The sequence below is a fragment of the Narcine bancroftii genome, chromosome 8 (genome assembly GCF_036971445.1).
Source record: "Narcine bancroftii isolate sNarBan1 chromosome 8, sNarBan1.hap1, whole genome shotgun sequence".
Taxonomy (NCBI): Eukaryota; Metazoa; Chordata; class Chondrichthyes; order Torpediniformes; family Narcinidae; genus Narcine; species Narcine bancroftii.
This window is the reverse complement of record NC_091476.1, coordinates 160,764,173-160,788,756: the sequence shown is the minus strand read 5'-3', so window position 1 is coordinate 160,788,756 and position 24,584 is coordinate 160,764,173. Positions and strand designations below refer to the sequence as shown.

Sequence of the window (24,584 nt, the reverse complement as noted above, 5' to 3'; positions counted from 1 at the left end):
CTTCTCCTCAGCACCTTCGGACTCTCCCGTCGGCAGCGGGTGGCCAGGCTGATGCACCTTGATGGCCTGGGGGACAGAGCCCTTGTCTGCGTTGATGGATGAGATGCTCGCACTGACAGAAGGCCACAAGCCCTGCTTGATGTTTGAGCAAGCCTTCCTCGAACAAATGCTGGAGGACATCTAGCTCCTGCTAGCGGAAGAGGACTTCTCAGACCCCAGGAAAGGTCACAGCCTGCGCCAACATGCTGTGGCAGGCGAAGAGAGAGAATGAGGCCACTATGAACCAGGTCAACCACCCTGCACTCAGCCGACCACAGCCTTCCCCCAGACAGAAGATCGAGGAGCACCAGTCGACCTGGTGCTTCTATCACCAATGCTGGGGAGCACAAGCCGCATATGCCACCAACCCTGCTCATACCAGGGAAATGACCGGGCTAGCCACCGATGATGGCTGTGACAGCTGGCCACACGAACAACCTCCTCCAACTGGTGGATGACCAATAGTCGGCGTCTTCTGGTGGACATTGGAGCAGAGTTGAGCGTGCTGCCACCAACTGCCCTTGAGACCCGCATGAGAGCATGAGGCCCGATCCTGCTTGGCATTCGAACGGCTCCAAAGGAAGACCTCCAAGTCTCATCTGCAGAGCTCGTCTATGGTGCACCACTGTCGCTGCCAGGGGAGTCTCTCGAAGCAGACGCTGGGCTGTAAGGTGAGTCCCCGATGCTTCTTGTGGACCTCCGCAGCAAGCTCGCCTTGTTAACACCCCCACCCCCAACCCACCATGGTAAGGACCTCGTGAACATCCCCAAAGAGCTGAACTTAGCAGGGTTTGTTTTCATCCGGCGAGGCCCACACCCGGCCCACCTGCAGCGCCCGTACGAGGGCCCATACAAGGTCCTCCAGTGATCGGGAAAAGCCTTTACTCTGGACATTGGGGGCAGGAAGGAACTTTTCACTGTCGACCGATTAAAGTCGGTGCATGTGGACTTGAGCCAGCCCATAAAGATAGCACAATGAAAATGGAGGGGCCCAAGTGGCGGGGTGTGTAAGCCGGTTCTGGGGGGGGTGGTTGTGTGGTGGCGTACATCTCTGTGAGCGAACTGGCCCTGTTTGTACTGCCGCGCTGGTGGGGCAGCTGCAGAAGATGGCGCCATCAGAGCTCACTCACTGCTTCGTGGCTTAGGTCACTGCTCGCAACCCGGGCCACGTGATGATGTCACTGCTGAGCGGGGCGGAACTCCTGTTGGCCTTAAAGGGGCATGCGCAAAATTCAAATAAACAGTTCTACTGGAAACCCCACTGAGTCTAGAGGTGTTTTCTGTATGTATTTGTTCTTTAAATTATATGTGATTTTTTTTCCATAGGTACACAACTGTTGAGCTCCATCTTCCACCGTGTTATCTGTAGGGGGGAGTCAGATTTTTAATTAATCGCAATGAATTTCTTAGCCACAGCTAAAGCTATTTAGCAAATGAAATTTGGAATTTTTTTTTTAAAAAACATTTCAATAAAGTTCTCCAAAAGATAAAGCTCCAGGTCATTCATGAAGGCCACCTCTGTTATCCTTGTTAGTATTTCAGTAATATCTTCCCAGAAAAGTCTCACCTTCACACACAACTATGAAGCATGTAAGAATATTCCTATTTCTATTCCACATCTAAAGCACATCTCTGATATTTTTGATTTTAATTTGTGTAATTTCTGTGATGTAAGATATAAATGGTGTAGGAAATTATATTGAACTAATCCATATCTTGCATTTATAATTGAATCATACTATCCAAACACCAATCTGACCAACATCTTTTCATTAATGCAAATCTTAAATCCAACTCCCATCTTTCTCTCTCACAATCTCTGTAAACCTGGTTTTGCACTTTCATTTTGGAGAACAAAGTACATCTTAGATATAAATTTAGATGTGTTCCCCAGTCATATCATTCATTCCATCTCCCTAATTTCGGTTGGGACCAAGTTTGGTCACAATCTTAACTGGAGAAAGCAGAAGAGTATCCTATTAGCTATTCCATAATTATTTCTTAATTGTTCAAAAGACACGAGATCATTCCACATAAGCAATCATCAACATATCTTATTCCTTTATCATTCCATGAATTCAATATTTTGTTACCCAAATTCATAGGTAGTAGCACATTTTTTACATAATGGTGTTGTATAAAAATTAGTTGTAAATTTCCTTCTCACTACTGCATGTACTGTATGGAACTCCAGTCAATAGTAGCAGCTCCCCAGACTGCTGAGTTGAAGTGAATTAATACCACCCTATGTCACAAGTTCTCTGGATCACTTGATCTCAATTGCCCAATCAGTTTCCTGCTGATCTGAGCTTTTCAACTCCACTGGCTGAGTCTCCTGACTCCAATTGCCAGGTGCAGGTTTCAGATAAAATCCCTGTTTTATATTCCTTCTCCTTTATTTTTATCCCTTTTATTTTATTTTCTGTTCTTATCAGTTCTGCCAATGGTTCTATTGCTAAAGCGAACAGTGAGGGAGATAGTGGACATCCCTGCCTAGTTGACCTACTTAATTTAAATTGGTTCGATACATATCCATTTTCTGTCACCTTCGCCAATGCTTTAATCCAATTAATATATTTTTCTGGTAGGTTGAACCTCTGTAATACTTTGAATAAATAATTCCATTCTACCCTGTCAAAGGCTTTCTCTGCATCTAAAACAACAGCCACTGTTGGTATCTTATTTCCTTGTACTGCATGGATTAATGAACTTACAGACATTGTCCGTTGTTCGTCTTTTCTTAATAAATCCAGTTTGATCTTGTTTTACTATTTTTCGTACACAGTTGGCCAATCTGATTGCTAATAGTTTTGCTATTATCTTATAATCTGAATTAAGTAGAGATATTGGTCTATATGATGCTGGTGTTAGTGAATCTTTTCCCATCTTTGGTATTACTGTAATTATTGCTGTTTTACATGAATCTGGCAAGTTTTGTGTTTCTTCTATCTGGTTCATTACTTCCAGGAGAGGAGGAATTAATATCTCTTTAAATGCTTTATAGAATTCTATTGGGAGTCCATCCTCTCCAGGCGTTTTATTGTTCAGCAGCTTTTTTAATATATCCTGTGTTTCCTCTATTTCAAATGGTTTTATCAATTTGTTTTGCTCCTCTTCTTGCAATTTCGGTAGTTCAATTTTAGCTAAAAACTCATCTATTTTGTCTTTTTTCCCTTCGTTCTCAGTTCGGTATAATTGTTCATAGAATTCCTTAAAGTTTTCATTGATCTCTGTTGGGTTATATGTAATTTGTTTGTCCTTTTCCCTTGATGCCAGTACAGTTCTTTTAGCTTGTTCTGTTTTAAGTTGCCAGGCTAATATTTTGTGCGTTTTTCCTCCTAGCTCGTAGTACTCCTGCTTTATTTTCATTAAGTTCTTCTCCACCTTATACGTTTGTAATGTTTCGTATTTTATTTTTTTTGTCCACCAATTCTCTTCTTTTTGTTATATCTTCCCTTGTTGCTAGTTCTTTTTCTGTACTTACTATTTCCCTTTCCAACTGTTCTATTTCCTGATTGTAGTCCTTTTTCCATCTTAGTTACATAACTTATTATCTGCCATCTAACCTCATAATATAAATTTGTCTTTCACTGATTCCGTATTTATTTCAAAGTACATTTTAATTTGGCGTTCAATAAATTCTCTAAATTCCTGTCTTTTAAGTAGCATGGAGTTTAATCTCCATCTATATGATCTTGGTGGGATGTCCTCCATATTATTGCTAATAACAGGGGTGAATGATCAGATAGTAATCTAGCTTTATATTCCGTTTTCCTAACTCTCCCTTGGATATGGGCTGACAACAGGAACAAATCAATCCTTGAGTATGTTTTATGTCTACTCAAATAGTATGAGTATTCTTTCTCCTTTGGGTGTTGCCTCCTCCATATATCAAAAAGTTGCATTTCCTGCATTGATTTAACCATAAATTTGGCCACTTTATTCTTTTTTGCTAGCCTTTTGTCCAGTTTTATCCACCTTTGGGTCCAAATTAAGGTTAAAATCCCCTTCTATCAATATATTCCCCTGCATATCTACAATCTTCAAAAAAATATCTTGCATAAACTTTTGATCCTCTTCATTAGGTGCATATATATTGACCAAATTCCAGAATTCTGAATATATCTGACATTTTATCATTACATACCTCCCTGCTGGATCTATTATTTCCTCCTCTATTTTGATTGGTACATTTTTATTGATTAATATAGCTACACCTCTGGCTTTTGAATTATATGATGCTGCCGTTATGTGCCCTATCCAGTCTCTCCATTATAATGTAGTTTGTCGTCGTTCTTTGTTCTTGTTACATCTCTTCATCTCTCTTTCTGTCCTGCAGGCATTCTGCAAATTCTCGTGTTTTCTCCAGATTTGAGAACAGTCTGTTTTGCTCCCCCGGGATAACTATTTTAAGCACAGCTAGATATCTTAACATAAGTACATGCAATTAAGTTTGACTTAAATATATTTTATGTGTGATAATTTAGATTTGATAACTTTTTTTAATTAGTATTTTTACCTGTTATTTTTTTTTGTTTGTTTGTGAGTGTTTTTTAAAAAATATTTAATATTATTAACTTTATTAATTCTTCATTCTTTATTTGGGGGGGTGGAGTGGTTTTTTTTAATATATAGATTTTTTTTTAGTGGCCGTATATATGGAGGGGTTGACGTCCTGCTTTGCGGAAACTGCCAAAATGTTTGGCCTGGAAGTCAGCCTGAAGAAAACTGAGGTCCTCCATCAGCCAGCTCCCCACCATGACTACCAGCCCCCCCACATCTCCATCGGGCACACAAAACTCAAAACGGTCAACCAGTTTACCTATCTCGGCTGCACCATTTCATCAGATGCAAGGATCGACAATGAAATAGACAACAGACTCGCCAAGGCAAATAGCGCCTTTGGAAGACTACACAAAAGAGTCTGGAAAAACAACCAACTGAAAAACCTCACAAAGATAAGCGTATACAGAGCCGTTGTCATACCCACACTCCTGTTCGGCTCCGAATCATGGGTCCTCTACCGGCACCACCTACGGCTCCTAGAACGCTTCCACCAGCGTTGTCTCCGCTCCATCCTCAACATCCATTGGAGCGCTTTCATCCCTAACGTCGAAGTACTCGAGATGGCAGAGGTCGACAGCATCGAGTCCACGCTGCTGAAGATCCAGCTGCGCTGGATGGGTCACGTCTCCAGAATGGAGGACCATCGCCTTCCCAAGATCGTGTTATATGGCGAGCTCTCCACTGGCCACCGTGACGGAGGTGCACCAAAGAAAAGGTACAAGGACTGCCTAAAGAAATCTCTTGGTGCCTGCCACATTGACCACCGCCAGTGGGCTGATAACGCCTCAAACCGTGCATCTTGGCGCCTCACAGTTTGGCGGGCAGCAACCTCCTTTGAAGAAGACCCCAGAGCCCACCTCACTGACAAAAGGCAAAGGAGGAAAAACCCAACACCCAACCCCAACCAACCAATTTTCCCCTGCAACCGCTGCAACCGTGTCTGCCTGTCCCGCATCGGACTTGTCAGCCACAAACGAGCCTGCAGCTGACGTGGACTTTTTACCCCCTCCATAAATCTTCGTCCGCGAAGCCAAACCAAAGAAAAGAAAAGAAGAAGATAGACTAATCTAAGTTAGGTCATTAATGCTGTGTTGTAATAATTACTTTATTTTTATTTTTCTTTAAATGTAATTTTTTTTGTTTTATTCATGTGATAAAATCTTTAAATAAAGTTTAAAAAAAAAAGGATATCTTAACATAAATTTATAGCCTTTTTTCCATCGGATCGATTTTGCTGTGTTAAACTCCTTCCTCTTCTTTAGGAGTTCAAAACTTACGTCTGGGTAAAAAAATGGGTAAAAAAATAATTTTTGACCCTTGTATTCCAATGGTTTTTTGTCTTCTCTAATTTTCTTCCTTGCCCTCTCCAATATATTTTCTCTTGTGGTGTATCTCATAAATTCTACTAAAATGGTTCTTGGTTTTTGTTGTGGCTGTGGTTTCGGGGCTAGTGTTCTGTGTGCCCTTTCTATTTCCTTTCCTTCCTGTATTTCTAGCATTCCTAGGACCTTTGTGAGCAATTCTTTTATAAATTCTTTCATATTTTTCCCTTCCTCATCTTCCTTTAGGCCCACTATCTTTATATTGTTTAGCTTACTATAGTTTTCCATTATATCCATCTTCTGAGCTAACAACTCTTTAACTTTTTTGTCACTGTCTTCCAATTTTCTTGTCCTTCATTTCCATTTCTACAGCCATTTCTCATTCTTCCACATTTTCTAATCTTTTCCCTATTTCTGTCATGACCACCTCTATTCTACTCACTTTTTCTTCTGTACTTTTCATTTCACTAAATTCTAGTGTCAACCATTCTTTTAATGCTTTCATTTGTTCTTGAAATTTTTAAAATCTATATACTGTCCATCTATTTTACCTTCTATTCCTCTGTGCAGAGCTTGGTCTTCTTCTTCTGTGTCTGCACCTGTGTTTGTGTCTTCTACTTTTCTTCCTTGTATCTGTGTCTCTTCTGACTTTCTTGTTGAGCTGGTTGCCTCAGTTTGTTGGGTGGTGTTTTGCATAGCTTCTTTTTGTTGGTCCTCTTCTTCTGTTGGGCTTCCTGTTGCTGTTTTTCTTTCCTATCACTCCCTTTCCTGTTGCTTTCCTCTTCTTCCAGCTGAGAGTCCTGTTGTTGGCCATCCCTCAGCTGGTTGCGCTGTGTAAGTTCACTCCACAGCTGGGCCCCCCTCCCGTCTGTGTTGTCCTTTTCCTTGGTGTGCGCATTGCGCACTTGTTTGGCTCAGAGAGCTATTTTTGCAGTCCCGCAGTCGGGAGGTCGCATCCTGCGGGGTTAACATTAACCTCTCTCCATGGCGGCTCCCTGCCTCTTCATGCAGGTAAGGCCTTCTCCTTTCTCTTCCGGCGTCTTTCCTTCTTTTTTTCCCGTTGTTTTTGCTTTTTCCTTCTTGGGTGCCATTTTCTTTCTTTTCTCCACACCTTTATCTTTTATTTGTTGTATTTTGTGTTTCTTGAGCTTTACGCTTTCTTCACTTTATTTCTTTTTTTCTGGAGAGGGCTGGTATTCTCCTACCAGCCACTACTCTATCATGTGACTCCTCCCAGATAAAATCCCTGTTGGTCTGCTACAATAGCCCCCTCCAAGATGCCAAGAGAACTAAGTGTGGGTGCAAGTAATGGATGAAAAGAAAAAAAGATAGCATTACAGATAGCATTACAAGAGACCCTTCAGGAGTTGAAATATTGTGCATAACAAGCTGGCCAGTGTGTTTTTCTCCCAGACCCTGGCATTTTTACAGGAGGGGTGTTGCAGGTGGAGATGTGTTATTCCCATCAGAGGTGGTGGTAGTAGTAGTAGTGTATTACTGTTTCTGCTTACTGGCACAACCAGTTCATTCCTGGTTGCCAATGTAGCTAAAACTCATCCTCTAAATGAGCAACTTTAAGACAGTCAATGCTAACAGACTCCTTCTTGGCTTGTATATCATATCATCTTATATGATACAGTGTATGGTGCTGGAGGGGTTTATGCACTGCGTTACATCTGATGAATACATATGAACATGAACTAACATCGGCTGGTACATGTGATACAACACTTTGTGTACACATCTGGGCAGGAGTGATATTTGTCATATACTGGCATAGTTGATGAACATAATTGATTGTGTCCAGTTTCTATGTAGGTCGATCAGGTGCAACTCTCTGTGTAGTCCCATACACTAGTTCAGCCGGTGTGCAGCCTAGGTCTTCTTTTACCATTGTACGGATGTCCAATAGTATGATTAACAAGTACTCATACCACTGGTTTTGGTTCTGCTGGGCTTTCAATGTTACCTTAAGTTGACGATGAAAGCATTCGACGATGCCATTAACTGCAGGATGATAGGCTATTGTGCAGATGCGTGTACTACCAAGTCGATTGATCAGTTTGTAAAAGAGTTGTGATTCAAACTGTCATCCCCTGTCTTCGTGATTGGAGATGGTGTGCTGTAACGTGCACCCAGTCGTGGACCAAAACTCTGGCTACTGTCTTGGCCGTCATTATCGTGAATAGGTATAGCATCAGCTCATCTACTAAAATGGTCTATACAGGTGAGAAGATAACTGTACCCATTCGACAGAAGGAGAGGACCTACTAGATTGATGTGTATATGTTGAAATCTGAAATCTGGCATCTGAAATAGCTTATGTGTCAAGGGGAGCTCTGGTATGATGGTGAACTTTGGCTTTCTGACATGTGATGCAGCTTCTTCCTTCTTGGGTGCTTAGTATCCTTATTCATGTTAGGCCATACAAACTGAGATGTTATCATCTTTTGTGTAGACCTTATATTAGGATGCGACACACAGTGGAGAGCATTGAAAACAGACCGCCAATGTTTCTTTGGTATATAAGGTCGTTCATGTCCAGTAGATACATCACACCACATATGTCCATTTCTTACTGGCAAGGGTACATGCTTGAAGGAGAGCGAGGTTGATTGTTGAACTGCAGCCCAGTCATTGTCGTGGAGTTGCTGAAAATCAATGATAGAGGAGGTACGCAATGCATCTACATGCAGGCGAGACAAGGCATCTGCTACTGTGTTTTCCTTCCCTTTGACATGTTGAATATCATAGGTGAACTGCTACATGTAATCCAAGTGATGGTCTTCACGTGGGGAGTACCTGTCTGGCTTGGAACAAAGGGTATATGTTAAAGGCCTGTGATCGGTTTAGATGGTGAATGTGTGGTCCTCAAGAAGATGGTGAAAATATTTGACAACAAGGTAAATGGCCAGCAGTTCACGTCCCATGTGCTATACTTGGTCTCAGCAGATTGGAGTTGCTTGAAGGAAAAGGCAAGCGGTTGGCAAGCATTATCTACAAGCTGTTGAATGGCTCCTCCTACTTCAACATCTGATGCATTGACAGTGAGATAAAATGGAACATCGTGTTGAGGATGAACCAGAATAGTCGCACTAGCCAGGTAGCTCTTAACACAATGGAAGGCTGAAAGCTCTGCCTCGTTGAGATTGATGGACTGATTTTTCTTAGTCCTGTTCTTCAGCAAGTCTGTGAGTGTTTGGAGTATGTCAGCACAGTGCGGGATGAACCATCTGTAAAAACTGATCAGACCAAGAGACTCCTTCGGCTTTGTGAGTAACGAAGGAATGGAAAAAATCACGGATAACCTTCACCTTTCATCATGAGGGCAAATTCCGTGTTCATCAACTGTATTGCCCCAAAAAGTGAGTAACAATACTCCAAACTGACACTTGTCTGGGTTGACAACTATCCCATACTCACACAAACACTTGAAAAGTAGATGGAGATGAATCTCGTGTTCATCATCTGTAGAACTGGCTACCAGCAGATCATCTATGAAAACATAGACAAAGGAAAACCATGAAGCACGTCATCCATCAGCCTTTGAAATGTCTGTTCTGCATTTCATAAACCAAATGGCATGCATATCCACTCAGTCCAAAAAGAGTCGTGATGGCTGTCTTGTGTATGTCAGCATGCTCCACGGGATTTGAACCAAATTGATCTTGGAGAAAATGCGACAACCACTAAGAGATGACAAAAACCACTAAGAGATGCGGGATGGGGTACCAATCAGGCACTGTACGGGCATTCAGGACACAGTAGTCTCCACATAGGCGCCAATCTCCCAGTGTCTTCTTGGGAACCATTTGGAGGGGAGACGACCAGTTGCTGTTGGACTGTTGAATGATTCCCAGTTCCAACATATGATCAAATTCAGCCGTAGCAATCTGCTGACGATCGGGGGTGAGGGGGAGTTGTCATGGCTGAGCCGAAACAGACAGTGCACGTGTTTGAATATGGTGGGTGACAGAGTGTTTGACCCCGGTATGCTTGTAAATTGAGCGAGTAATCTCTGGATACTCTTGAAGAAGGGTGTCAAAACATGTAGTTGATGTCATGATCTTAATGGATGGACTGACTTGTTGTGCATTGCTGACGATCCCTGAACTGTGATGCTGGTAATGGAGTCAATAAGCTTGTGGTGTTTGACATCCACCAGTAGTCCATACTTGTGTAAGAAATCAACTCTTATGATAGGTGTCAGTACATCGGCAATGACAAAAACCCACCTAAAAACATGCTGCAGACCAAAATTAAGTGTGTGATCTTTCTCCACATGTAGAAATGGGCAATTTATTAACAGGTAGTAGATGAACGATAGTAGAAGTTTCATGGGTATCAGATGTCAATAGAGGGAGAACACTAACTTCAGCCTCAGTGTCTGCTAGAAAATGAATGGCCTGGTGTTTGTCTGTAAGGTAAAATAGCAGATGACTGTGTAGCTCCACACCAGGAAGATTCGTTGCCCCTAGTCTCTGGCTTGGGTGTTTCCCTACTGTTTACTTGAGAGCATGGTGGCACATAGTGTTGAGCCTTGTCGTCAAATCTTCAGTGATACCAGCTTTCAGCACCAGCGTGTATGGCTGTGGCTATGGCTCCACCCTCGATGTGAACAATGCTGCCCTTTTGGGCTGTCACTGCGGCCCCGATCTGTGGTGATGTGGCCTGAACTTTGTGTGCAAGTTGATCAACAGCACACCACAGTTCCATCATTTCCAACTGTATGTAAGGAGGCTCAGGAACACTGATTTTTGCACCAACGTGTCCGGCATAGCCACATCTAAGATCTTGTCAGCAATCTTAATGAGTTCGTTGATGTCTACAACCTCCAATGTTGACACCAGGATAACACTAACAGTTTTTAATAAAGCAAACACTCCATTGTTCTTGAATAATTAAGAACCACTTCAGATCTATTAGCTCTGTCTTTCCAAGATGCTGTGAATCCAAAAACTCTCTTCTCTGTGCTGTGACCTGTGTGTGACCCTGTACCAGCCCACAACTAACTTAACTTACTAAGAATCCATATCTAGATAAAATATAGTTTTAATATTAAACTAAGGATTCATTTTAACACAGATCCATTACAAATGCTATTCGAATCCATGACAGGGCACTGTTTTCTTCAAAGAAAGATTATAGAAATCTAGCTTGTGCTGAGATAATACTTCTTAAAATCTGGGAGTCTAAGTCCTCCCAATTTATAATTCCATGTTAACTTTCCAGTGCAATTCTTGGTATTTTATTATTACATAGAAATTATATTATAAAATTATGTAATAATTTTAATAAATTTTTAGTTAGTGCAATAGGCAATGACTGAAAGAGATACTGTAGTCTTGGCATCACATTGCTATTAATGTAATCAGCAGATCTTTCCATTTCTGTAAATTTTTTTTCTAATAAAGGGGTATAATTAATCATATAAATTCTGTAAATTATTATCTGTCATTTTCATCTCCTACGAATTCTGATTTATATAGTTTTACATAGTATTGTCTAAATGTGTTATTTATTTTTTTAATTACGTTATAGTACAAGTTTCTGTTTTTATTGCATTCATCATTCTAGATGACTCCTCTGCTTTAACCTGCCAAGATAACATTTTATGTGCCCTTTTCCTAATTCATAATATTTTTGTTTAGCTTTTAATATAATTTTTTCTGCAATTTTGTTATATCCTTCTCTAAACTTTCTCTTACATATTCTCTCTTAAGATTTTAGTATAAGAAATAATTTGTCCTCTCAAATAAGTTTTAAGTGTGTCCTATATTTGAAAGCTATTATCAGTGGAAGGAAGATTGTTTTCATAAAATATTTCTATTTGTCTCTTAATAAAATCACAAAAGACCTTCTTCTTTAATAATGCAGCATTTAGGTGCCATCTATACATACTTTTTTGTTTTTCCAATTTTGTAGTAGTCCACTTTGTAGCTGGGCAGTCATTAAAAATAAGTCAATGCTTGTATGTGAATCATATACCCTTGAATAAAATGAGTAGTCTCTTTCTAAGGAGTTGAGCCACCTCCATATATTAATTAAAGTCAAATCCTTTATAAATAACTATGTCTCTTTTGCAGCTTTCGCCCTTCTTACTGTTCTTGGTGATTTGTCCAATATTGGATCTAAACAAAAATTGAAATCTCCTCCAATCAATATGTTTTGTTTTCCCCCAGTGTTTTTTAAAAAAGATATCCTTCATAAAGACTTCATCATCATAATTTGGGGTATAAATATTCATAAATGTCCACGATTCTGTGTAAATTTTACAGTGCGCCATTACAAATCTTCCAGCTTGTTCGGTTAAAGTCTCTTCTAATATTATTGGTATATTTTTATTAATTAAAATTGCTGCACCTATTGCTTTTGATCCAAATGATGACTATATTACTTGTCCTACCCATCCTTTTTAATTTTGCATGTTCTAATTTGGTAAGATGTGTTTCTTGTAAAAAGACTATATCTGTCTTTAATTTTTTACGTATGCCAAGACCTGCTTTTTCTTCACCTTCTCATTAATTCCATGAACATTAAAACAATCAATTTTAATGTTCTATCCATAATTTTCTCTAAAACAATATTTTTTAGTAATAAAATCTCTTTGGCTTTTTAAATAATAAAGCGATCCTTCCCTTTTAAGAAAAACACACAATGACCCTGCCCTGATGATGATGTATACGTAGAGCCCTGAAAACCTGTGAAAAAAGCCTGCAGAATCTCTCGAGGAAGAACCCCTCCCTTTGGTACCTTTTTGCTATTCCTTTCCAGGCGCCTTTCTCCCCCTTAGACTGGAGTCTCCAACCTGCTACTACTTTTCCCAGATTTATTCCCCTTCACTGAGCTCTCCATGAACATATCTATATGCTTTACTTTTAAACAATACAAGACAGTTTTGTAAAATTAAGAAAATACAACTTTGACTACTTCTACAATCGTTTCCCTTGGCAACCTTGATCTTTTTTTTCCTTTATATACTTCGTAGAAAATCTTCCAACTTGTTCTTGCTCTTGAAAAATCGCTACATCAACTCTCAAAGTCACAGGATATATCATTGAGTATTTCAAGTTTTTAACACATAGTTATCTTTTCACATCTTCAAATTCTTTTATTTAATAAAAATCAGGCTAAAATCTTGAAAAACTAGTACCTTTTCATGATCAACCTCGGGCGGGCCATTATTCTGCTTAGAGTGGTCATATGCTGCTCCCAGAATTATCTCTTGTTCTCAGAAGCTTAAAAGTCTCACCAAAACTGGTCTTGGTCTCTGATCGCTGGCTCTTCTAGGTCTGAATGTTCGGTGAGTTCTCTCAATATGCAACTTTTCTCCAAATTTGTCTTCTCCCAACACTTGTGGGATCCATTTTTGAAAAAGGTTCACTGGGTTTCTTCCCTCGGTTACTTCCTTTAGTCCAATCATTCACACATTATTTTGTTGACTAAATATAATCAATTTTGTCAAACAGGCCTTGTTTATCCGACTTCCATTCTGTGGGTTTTTTTTCCCAAAAGCTTCAAGTTTCTCATGCTATTTTGTCAATTCTGACATTGCTTGACCCATTCTCTCCATCGGGTCTTCAACAATCTCTTTTATTTCGATCATTTCCTCCGATTCAACATTTATGAATCGGTTACTCAAATTCTCAAATTTTTTCCAGCATGATGCTCAGCTTTTGACTTGACTCCTCAGATTTACTTGGTTCCGTCGGTCCCGTCGCTATTTTTGCACTGCTCCCTTTTAGGCTTTCACCTAATTTTCCTGATTGAATATGAGCTTCTTGTTCTTGGCTGCCTTGGTTTCTTCCTGCTAGTTTTATCCGTTTTTGATTAAATAAATCTTGATTTTTAAGTTTTGACTGACAATTTATACTCTTCATGGAGAGCTCAACCAAAACAAAGGACCCGTCTAGGTCCTTCATATGGTCACACCACCATGAGTGAATCTTCTTGACCAATCTTCTAAATGGGACCTTGTGAAAGACCTTACTAAAGTCCATGTAGACAATATCCACTGCCTTTCCTTCATCAAATTTCCTGGTAGTCTCCTTGAAAAACTATAAGATTGTTAGAAATGACCTACCATGCACAATGCCATGTTGACTATCTCTAACCAGTCCCTGCCTATCCAAGAACTTAATGTATATATTTAATCTCTTAGAATACCTTCCAGTAATTTACCCATTACTGATTTCAGGCTCACTGGCAGAAAATTTCCAGGATTATTCTTAGAGCCTTTCTATGGGCTTTTCTGGTGGACCCCATTGTGGAGTCCACCAGTTCCTGTATGTTGGAGCTACAATAAATAATCAATCCAACCATCTCTATTGTATTTAAACAGAATTGATTCAAAAATTTTAAACATGTAGTCTTGAACTATATCAATATTCCCTGTTTCAAATTTATTAAATGGATTTAATTATTTTAAATGTGTACTCCCTTGCTATATGGTATTCCTGATTTTAAATCAAACCAACAAAAAAACAGGGGAAGAAACACCCACCAACTAGCTGTTTTGTGAATGTTTCATCTCAGCATTGACAACCAGAAACAAACTGGTCAAGTTTGTGTTGAGCTGCACATTTTAAATTGGACTCTGCTTTTGACCTCCTCCAATTTTTTGACTTGTCTCAAATTCAGCTTTGCTCTCTGTCTCAGCTTCTCAAAATTTTTCTACATATTTCTCACTTGATTTATGTAAATTATGTTAAAATGGTTGAAAGCTTCAGAGAAGATTTTAGAAGGATTGAATCTAAGACAGGTCTTGGGAAATCCCTTCAATTTCATCCCCCTATTAATTTCCTAGACAATATTTACAAAATCATGCTAAACATGTGCTTCTTTCCAGAATAAAAAGGACATAACATGAAGAAGAAAAATAATTGAAATTCTAATCCCTATTCTTATCATAAATAGAATATTTGAATAAGTACTTACTGTGGTCTCGGTTGTAAGAGATTAATCCTAGATTCTTCTTTGTTCATTTTTGGGAAACCAGTAACTATATCAATGGAATCACCAAGCACCTCCTAAGCAAGTGAACAAAAATACTCCACATAATCATGAATAAACACTTTCTCCTGAGAATAAATATGATGATTTAAAAATAATTTCTTGCTTTCATTAAATTAGATCAAAACTTTTCACCTTCAAGCTTTATTTGGTGGTGTAAGGTCTTTTGGAGAGCATTAAGGTGGAGCTGGTTTTGAAAGAGGCAAATGATTGTTGGGGCCTTGACAATGATTTTAAACTCACTATCAAAAGGAGAGGTCCCAAAGCACTTCAGCTAGTAAATGTTGTACCTTTGTTCAAGAAGGGAAATAAAGGATAATCCAGGAAAATAATAAGTCAGAAAGTCACATCAATGGTAGAGAAACTATTTGAAAGGATACTTATGGATAGGCTTTACACATATTTGAAAAGTCATGGACAGATTAAGGATAATCAACATGGCTTTGTGAATTTGATTTGTTTTTTTTTGAGGTGACAAGGGTAGTTGATGAGGGTGGTGGATGTGGTATATATAGACTTTAGTAAGGTATATGACAATGTTCCTCATAAAGTTAGTTGATTCAGAAGGTGTAGGTGGATGGAATCCATGGGGAGTTGAGTGTTTGGATATCAAATTAGCTGGCCCATAGAAGTCAGAGGGTAGTGGTGGAAAATTGTTATTCAGGCTACAGGCCTGTGACCAGTGGCATTGTGCAGGGATTGGTGTTTGACTCTTGTTTGTGAAAAGCATAAATAATTTGAATGAAAAAGTAGGAGGATGGGTTATTAAGTTTGCAGATGATACAAAGATTAGTAGAGTTTAGGACAGTGTAGAGTATTAAAGAATAAAATAGGATATATATCAGTTACAGACATGAGCAGAGCAGTGGCAAATGACATTTAATCCAGTCAAGGGAGGTCAATGTAGAGGGATTGTATACAGTTGATGGTATGGCTCTTGGAAGTATTGATGTGCAAAGGATTTGGGGGGGAATGGGATTGGGTGTGGGGGTCCAGGTCCATAGCTCATTGAAAGTGGCTACGCAAGAAGGTATATGTTTTGGATGGGGCATAGAGTATAAAAGTAAGAGGTCATGTTGCAGCTACAGTATATAGAACTTTGGTTGGGCTGCACTTGGAATACTGCATGCCATTCAGGTCACCCCCATTACAGGAAGGATGTGGAGGCTCTGGAAATGGAGAAAAAGAGATTTACCAGGATGTTGCCTGGTTTTGAGGGTATGAGTTATGAGAGATTGGAAAAATGTGGGTTGTTTTCTCTGGAGTATATACCTGTTCAACTGAAATAAGCAGGAATTTTGGTACATCTGTACATTGTATATGACAATAAATTCATAATCATTTTCATTTTCTAAATAGCCTATAACTATGTTGTTTCTTCAACATACTAATCTAGAAAAAAATAATCTCCATGATCTTCCATTCCATTGCTGCACATTGGTTTACCTAAACCATGTGTTATTGTAGCGGCTGTGTAGCGGGCCGAGCGGGCGCACAGCACGGTATTGTGAACTGTCGCTGGTGTGGCTCACTAGTGAATGCATGGAGCCATGGGCCGGATTGCTATGCACTTACCTGAGTAATGGACCACGTAAGTGTGGTACTGCGTGCCAGCCTGATTCATATGCCTCCTTCTAGAGGGTGTGGGGCTCCCACTGTGTGTACTTTAAACCCGCCAGTCCCGCGGATTGGCGGAAAACACTTAGTAATGTCACCACCCCTGTCCTATGGAGCTTGGGTCAGGAAGGATGTAAAAGAAGCATGGCAAACTCAAATAACACTGTGTATGCATGTTTATTTAGTAGCTCTACCGAAGTAGTCGCTACAATTGGTGACCCCAACTGCAAGGTTCAGCCGAATCTACAGTTATCATGGCCACAACAGCAGCAGTAGCAAATGCCGCCACGACTACAGTTAACGTGCTATGAGTTCACTTGCCTCCTATTTGGACTCACCAACCTTGGGTTTGGCTTATTCAGGTTGAAACCCAGTTTTGTCTTCGTGGCATAACAGCGGAGGACATGGAATTTTGCCATGTCATTGAGGCGTTGGATGCTGCTACAGCAGCTAAATTGAGCGAATTTATTGCCCATCCCCGGCAGACAACCAGTACATCAGGTTCTGCTAATTTCTCCTGGAATTGACCAGGCACAAGCACGCATGCGACTTTTGAATATGGAGGGGCTAGGTGACAGGAATCCATCCGACCTGATGAATGAGATGCTCATGCTAGCATACAGTCTTTCTCATTACCTGTTTTTTGAGACTTTATTCCAGTTGAAACACTCGGCTCATGTCTCAATACCAATTGCTAACATGGATTTCCACCATCCCTATGACGTGGCCCAGGAGGCTGACAGACTATACGGTATAGCAATGCAAGAGCCTGCTCATATACAGCCCATATTCACAGCAGATACATTTCCCATGCCCTGTGCAGCAGGCGAAGGCAGAATTTACTCAGACCTGTGTCTGAGTTTCAAAGAAAGAAGGAATGTACCGATGGGTGACAAGAATGGTGTTTTCATCATCGCTGTTGGGGAAAAAATGCCCATATGTGTTCCCCCATGTAGCTATGAAAATGAAAAGGCAGGAAACAACAGGCCAGCTGCCAGTAGTGGCCTCGGCAGCTGGCACAAGTACTGGCCTCCTGTATCTTCAAGATGTTGCTGGTAAATGCAAGTTTCTCGTAGACACAGGCACTGAGGTTAGCTTGCTCCCACCCACTATTTTGAGAAGACACATAAACAACAACACCTTGCTCTTCAAGCTGCAAATGGAATTTTTATTCCCACCTTTGGCACACGACACGTCATGGTTGCGTTTTGGCTTCCATTGCGTAGCCCATTCTGGGTGCAGATTTCCTACAATCCCATGACTTGCTGGTCGATGTGAAGCGTAGGAAATTAGTTAATGTCACCACTTTCCAAACATACCCATTGATATACAGCAAAGGGGAGTTTGCCAGCTCAGGGTGCACACCCTACACAAAGACGCCTATGCTGCCTGCTCAATGAATTTCCTGGTGTGCTCTCTTAATTTCAATACCTCCAGGCCTGCTGATTTATGCCTGGGCTCGTCGTCCTCCGCCAGATAAGCTGCAGCAGGCGAGGGCAGAATTTACTGCCATGGAAGAATTAGGTATCATTCATCATTCCAAGTCCTTGGACATCGCCGTTACACATGGTACCCAAGAACACCAGTGGATGGAGATCCTGCGGTGATTACCGCAGACTCAATAATATAACTACACCTGACAGAAACTCAATTCCGCATATACAAGATTTCGCTGCCCATCTACACAATTCCCATGCTTCTCCAAAGTCGATTTTGTCAAGGAATACCATCAAATCCCAGTCCACGAGGATGACATTCCCAAAATGGCAATTACTCCTTTCGGGCTATTTGAATTCCTTAGGATGCCTTTTGGGTTGAAGAAGGCAGCTCAAATGTTCCAGCGGCCTATAGACGCTCTGGGCAGGGATTTAGACTTCACTTACATCTACTTAGATGACATCCTCATCGCCAGTCATAATGAACAAGATCACCACCTGCACTTACGCTGCCTGTTCCAACGGTTGGAAGAATTTGGACTTACCATCAACCCTAGCAAATGTCAGTTTGGCAAGACAACCATCGACTTCTTGGGGCACAAGATCACGGCCGAGGCTGTCTTTCCCTTATCTGACAGTGGATGCAGTCTGTGCTTTTCCGAAGCTTACCACTGTTAAGGGACTGCAGAAATTCTTGGGTATGATAAATTTCCATCACTGGTTCATTCCAGCAGCTGTTTCAGCTCCTCGCCACAAAGCATAAGGAAATTAATTGGACCAGAGGCAGAGCTTGCATTCACAACTGCCAAAGATGCTCTGGCCAATGCAGCGATGCTCATGCATCCTAATCCCAGTGCTGCCCTGGCACTCACCACTGATGCCACAGATATGACAGTGGGTGCAGTTCTTGAACGGTCCATCATTGGCCATTGCCAACCCCTAGCTTTCTTTAGCCGCACCTGCGGCCATCAGAGATATAAAATACAGCACATTTAAATGAGAGTTGTTGGCATTGTATCTAGCCACACGGCACTTCCAATATGTTTTGGAGGGTCCCAGGAGCAGCATTGCAATGGCCATATGAGGGCCCTTTCCACATGGTTAAGGACCATAAACCGCTTATTTTTGCCTTCAGCAAAATATCGAACCCATGGATGGCCAGGCAGCAGGGTCACTTGTCATACATTTCAGAATTCACGACGAATGTACATCATGTCTCAGGGAAACACAATCTCGTCGCTAACGTGTTATCCAGACTGATGGTACATCATATTCAGGCTGCTATTGATATTCCTAAATTGGCCAGTGCACAGGCCATGGACCCTGATGTTCAGGCATACAGTACTGCCATTACTGACCTGGACATACAGTGGGTAGCACCACAACTAGGTGATCTAACTCTACTGTGTTGTGTGGTTTTATGTTAAAAAGTGACAGTTTGCCTTAGAGAGCCAAAGTGAAGGTGGACTGCTGAGAGAGGGAAGACAGACTGAGCATGTGCAGAAAATGATCAAAAAATTTCTGGACGAATGATAAACCACCACTGGGGGTGCTGTGGAGTGGAAGAAGGCCCAGAGCATGAGTCATGGTCTGGAGGACAGTTTAGAATGTTGGGATTTCAAAAAGGACGAAGATTCCGAAGGCAGCCAGAAGGATCCGGACCAAGCCAGTTGTTCCTCTCTCTGCAAGCAACACAAGACAACTTCGAATTTTGTGCTCTCTCTCTCAAAGATCTTTTGGCTTCAGTATAGATCTTTGCTTCAGTTGAGATCGAAGTTTTGTGAGTCTTGTGTGTTTTGTGTTTGTTTTGTGTCTAAGTTTTTCTGTGGGTTGGTTGGAAATATAACTTAGACTTTAATTAAATATGTTATATTTAGGTTGGGGAATTTATTAGTTTTACACTGTTATAGGAATTTGCATAGTAACCAGTGGGCATTGTTAATAAAGGGGGGATTTTGAATTAAAGTTTGAAGGTGAATTTTTGTTAATAAAGTAATTTTTCATCTTTACCCCTGAGTGATATGCCATCTTTGTGGTTGCTGGTTTGATCTTGTAACTTTTGTGACATGTCTTTGGGCTACCCTAGACTGGTGATTCCGGCATCTTGGAAGCAACATCTTTTTGACCAAGTTCTCAACTTGTTTCATCCATCCATCCATCAGAACAACCATCAAGCTCATAACAAGCAAATACGTATGGCATGGACTAAAAAAAGATGTTGCGCAGTGGGCCCAGATGTGTACCTACTGCCAGACTTCAAAAATTCAGTGGCACACCAAGGCGCCTCTCCAACATTTCCTGGTGTTTTGAACATGTGCATGTAGACAGCATCTCAAAACATGAAATACATCCTGACGGTCATAGACTGATTTACGTGCTGGCCAGAGCGATTCTATTGCCATCCAGCAACACCGAGACATGTGCCAGAGCATTCATTGACAATTGGATCTCCTGATACACATCACTTCAGATAGCAGAGTGCAATTCACCTCTGCATTATGGACTGACCTTGCATGCTTTTGTGGCACACAACTGCATCACACTACAGTGTACCACCCACAATCCAATGGTCTTGTGGAACGTTTCCACCGATAACTCAAGAATGCACTCAAAGCCCGACTCACTGGGCCCAATTGGATCGATGGGTTCTACTAGGAGTGTGCACCACTCCCAAGGAAGACATGTCTGCATCATCTGCGGAGATAGTTTATGGTTTGGTCCTCGGTTCTAGGGGATATTCAATTCTTGTCTAACTCTGACCTGAACGTCCTTCAGCAACTTTGCAGCGTTGCAGTTAGTCAACCTATTCCAAACAACAGGCATGGAACCCCTAAGTGGCATGTTCCCCCACTTCTCCTTGACACTGACTTTGTGTGTGCTCAGACAGGTCCCAGGAGCAGCGTTGCAATGGCCATATGAGGGCCCTTTCCACATGGTTAAGAGGGACAAGGTTGTGTATACTTTGGACATTGGGTGGCATTCGCAATTGTTTAGTATGGACAAATTCAAGCCTGCACATGTGGATCCTACTTCCCCCATTCTTTGCCCCCAGCCCAGGCGGAGGGCGTCCACCTAAGGCGCATGTGGCCAGTTCATTAATTTCAAGCCACGATTCTGGGGGGGGGTTAGTGTAGCGGGCTGAGCAGGTGCACAACACGGTATTGCGAACTATCGATTAGATAAAAATTTTGCAATGAACTTATAATCTACATTTAACAATGAAATAGATCTATATGATAATGGCTTTAAAAGATCTCTGTCTTTTTTGGTATTACCTTTATTATCGCATTTGTTACAAGCCCAGAGCAATAGATATTCACCAAGATAAATGGCTATTTAAACAAAAGTTGCTTTTAATTATCTTTAAACATGAAAACAGAATAACACTTTATCTTATTACTATTAACTTAACTAACCTCACTTAAGCCCCTTCTAATTCTAAGTGCACGTGTATGTAATGTGCATATAAGTTCAGTAAAATTCTTTGGTTCACAGTCCAATCTCACTTCTCATTCCTCCAAGTTTATTGGTTGCAGGAAATTCTTATACTGCGCACAGAATTTAACATTTATAAAATTCACCAGGCTTTGGTGCTTAAAAGGTAAATGGTTACTGATCAAGAAGGTTCTTGTCAGTTTTCAGAGAGAGATTTGTTGTTTGCTGGACATCCACAACTGATTCCTTTTTAATCAGCCACTTCAGTGTCTTGCCAAATAAACTTTCCCCCTCAGGGTTCTCCAGATGATAACCTCTTTCTTTCAGGTCACCAGAGAGTGCCTTTTTGTTTCTCTTACTTCAAGTGAAACATTAGACAGCCAGTCCTCTCTTCTTGCATGAACTACAAGGGCTTTGACCAGGCTGAACTAAGCACTCAGAACTCGTATTCCAGCTTGTTGCTGTTGCTGACTGTAAAACTGTAGAACTGATCTCTCTCTCTCTCTCTCTCTCTCTCTCTCTGAGAGAAAGCCAGTTTGACTCTCTCTGCTTGAAAAACCACATGACCCTCCTAAAATAGCAAGTTCCACGCCTGACAGAATTTGGCTCTGTCAAGCTCTTTCATCTGTTGCCTGTTTGTAAACAACAATCCATTAGTGAAGTCTCTTGGGCACTCTCCAACGTTTTTGCAGACTGTTGGCCCAAACATGTCCAGCATGAGCAGAGCTCCATTATTTTAAATATGATCTGTTTTAAAGTGTTTGTATGTGACCTACACTAGCAAACCCTTCCCCAATTTATCTCCAAAAACATATTTACATTCTGTCACACAGTAGAAAAAGATTCCAGGAGTGTGTGTGTTATTACCACTTGATCTATAAAAGGAGGAACCAACAAATCCTTAAATTCTTTATAAAATTCAGGGGTGGGGGAGAACCATCTTCTCCCAGAGATTTATAATAGACATAGAAACATAGAAAATAGGTGTAGGAGTAGGCCATTTAGCTCTTCTAGCCTACACCACCCTTCATAATGATCATGGCTGAGCAGTACCTAGTTCTTGCCTTCTTTCCATACCCCCTAATCCCCTTGGCCACAAGGGCCTACACTTAAATATTGACAGGGAACCGGCCTCAACTACTTCCTGTGGCAAAGAATTCCACACATTTATCACTCTCTGAGAGAATAATTTTTTCCTCATCTCAGTCCTAAAAAAATTCACCCTTATCCTTATACTATGGCCCCTGGTTCTGGTTTTTCCCAGTATTGGAAACAACCTTCCTGAGTCTAGTCTGTCTAAACCCTTAAGAATTTTATGTTTCTATAAGATTCCCCCTCATTCTTCTAAATTCTAGAGAATACAAGCCTAGTCTATCCAACCTTTCTTCATATGCAAGCCCCTCCATCCCCGGTATCAGCCTAGTGAACCTTCTCTGCACGCCCTCCAAGGCAAGGATATCCTTTCTCAGATAAGGCAACCAAAACTGCATGCATTACTCCAGGTGTGGTCTCACCAAGGCCCAGTACAGCTGCAGCAGGATCTCCCTACTCCTGTACTCAAATCCTCTCGCTATGAATGCCAACATACAATTGGTGCACCACCTGCTGCACCTGCAGGTGCACCTCCACTTTCAACGACTGATGCACAGCAACACCCAAGTCTCACTGCATCTCCCCTTTTCCTAAACAGATACAATTTAAATAATAATCCTCTTTCCTGTTCTTACCTCCAAAGTGGATAACCTCGCATTTATCCACATTATACTGTATCTGCCACATCCTGGCCCATTCGCCTAACTTGTCCAAATCACCCTGCACTCTCCTAGCATCCTCCACACAGCTAACCCTGCTACCCAACTTCGTATAGTCTGCAAATTTTGAGATACTGCTATCTATTCCCACATCTAAGTCGTTGATATATATCATAAACAACTGCGGCCCCAGCACTGAGCTCCGTGGTACCCCACTAGTCATTGGGTGCCACTTTGAAAAGAACCCATTTATTCCTACTCTTTGCTTCCTGTCCCTCAATCAATTCTCTATCCACCTTAATACCATACCTCCTATACCATGCTCTTTAAGTTTATACGCTAGTCTTCTGTGCAGAACCTTATCAAACGCCTTACTAAAGTCCAGATATACCACATCCAATGGTTCTCCCCTATCCACTCTACTAGTTACATTCTCAAAAAACTCTATTAGATTCATCAGACATGATTTCCCCTTCACAAAACCATGCTGATTCTGTGCGATGATACCACTACTTTCCAAATGTACTGCAATTGCATCTTTAATAACCGATTCTAGCACCTTGCCTACTATCGATGTCAGGCTAACTGGTTTCCCGATTTCTCTCTCCCTCCCTTCTTAAAGAGTGGGGTTACGTTGACCACCCTCCAATCCTTAGGAACTAATCCAGTATCCAGAGGTTTGAAACATTATCACCAACGCATCCACTATTTCCTGGGCTACTTCCTTCAGCACTCTCGGATGCAGAGCTCAATGACCCCCCTCAACTCCATTGGGGTGAAGGGGGCATCCAGCTTCACTTGCACTTGCAAACTTAGCTTTGGTAACCTTATTTATGACAAAAAGTCTTCTATTTTGTTATTATCTCTCTGTGACTCCAATTGATATAACTTAAAATAAAAAGCTTCATTAATTTCTTGAGCTTTATAAGTAGTCGCATCAGACTCCATCTTAATTGCTTTAATCGCTCTTGAAACTTGTTCTGTTTTCAACTGCCAAGCAAGGACATCTGGGCCTGCTCACCTAACTTTATAGTATCTCTGCTTAATTCTCATTTTTCTTTCTCTGTTCTATATGTATTAATGTATTATACTGAATTTTCTTATTTATGCCATCTACGTTTTTCCTCAGAAGTCCATCTTTGCAGATATTTTTCTAAACATTTTAACTCTTTCTCCAATTGGCCTACCTCTTTCATGTAATCTGTCTTAATTTTAGAAGAATAATTGATAATTTGTCCTCTTAAGTATGCTTTCATTGCATCCCATAAAATAAGTTTATTATTAACCACATTAGAATTAGTCTCAAATTTTCCTACTGACAAAATCATAAAAATCTGAATTTTTAATAACATTGAGTTAAATCTCCATCTATAAATTGATTCTTCTTTATCTGGCATTGTAACTGT

The 24,584-nt window shown here is 40.8% G+C and overlaps 1 protein-coding gene across 1 annotated transcript in view; it reads right to left on the bottom strand.

The window, feature by feature from the left end:
- The window catches only part of LOC138742137 (uncharacterized), a 145,498-nt gene that overhangs the window by 35,392 nt on the left and 85,522 nt on the right, over nt 1-24,584 (bottom strand). Inside the window, exon 18 of the mRNA XM_069896320.1 lies at nt 14,865-14,956. Within this exon, the coding sequence (XP_069752421.1) occupies nt 14,865-14,956 (92 nt within the window). The remainder of the gene's footprint in view (nt 1-14,864; nt 14,957-24,584) is intronic.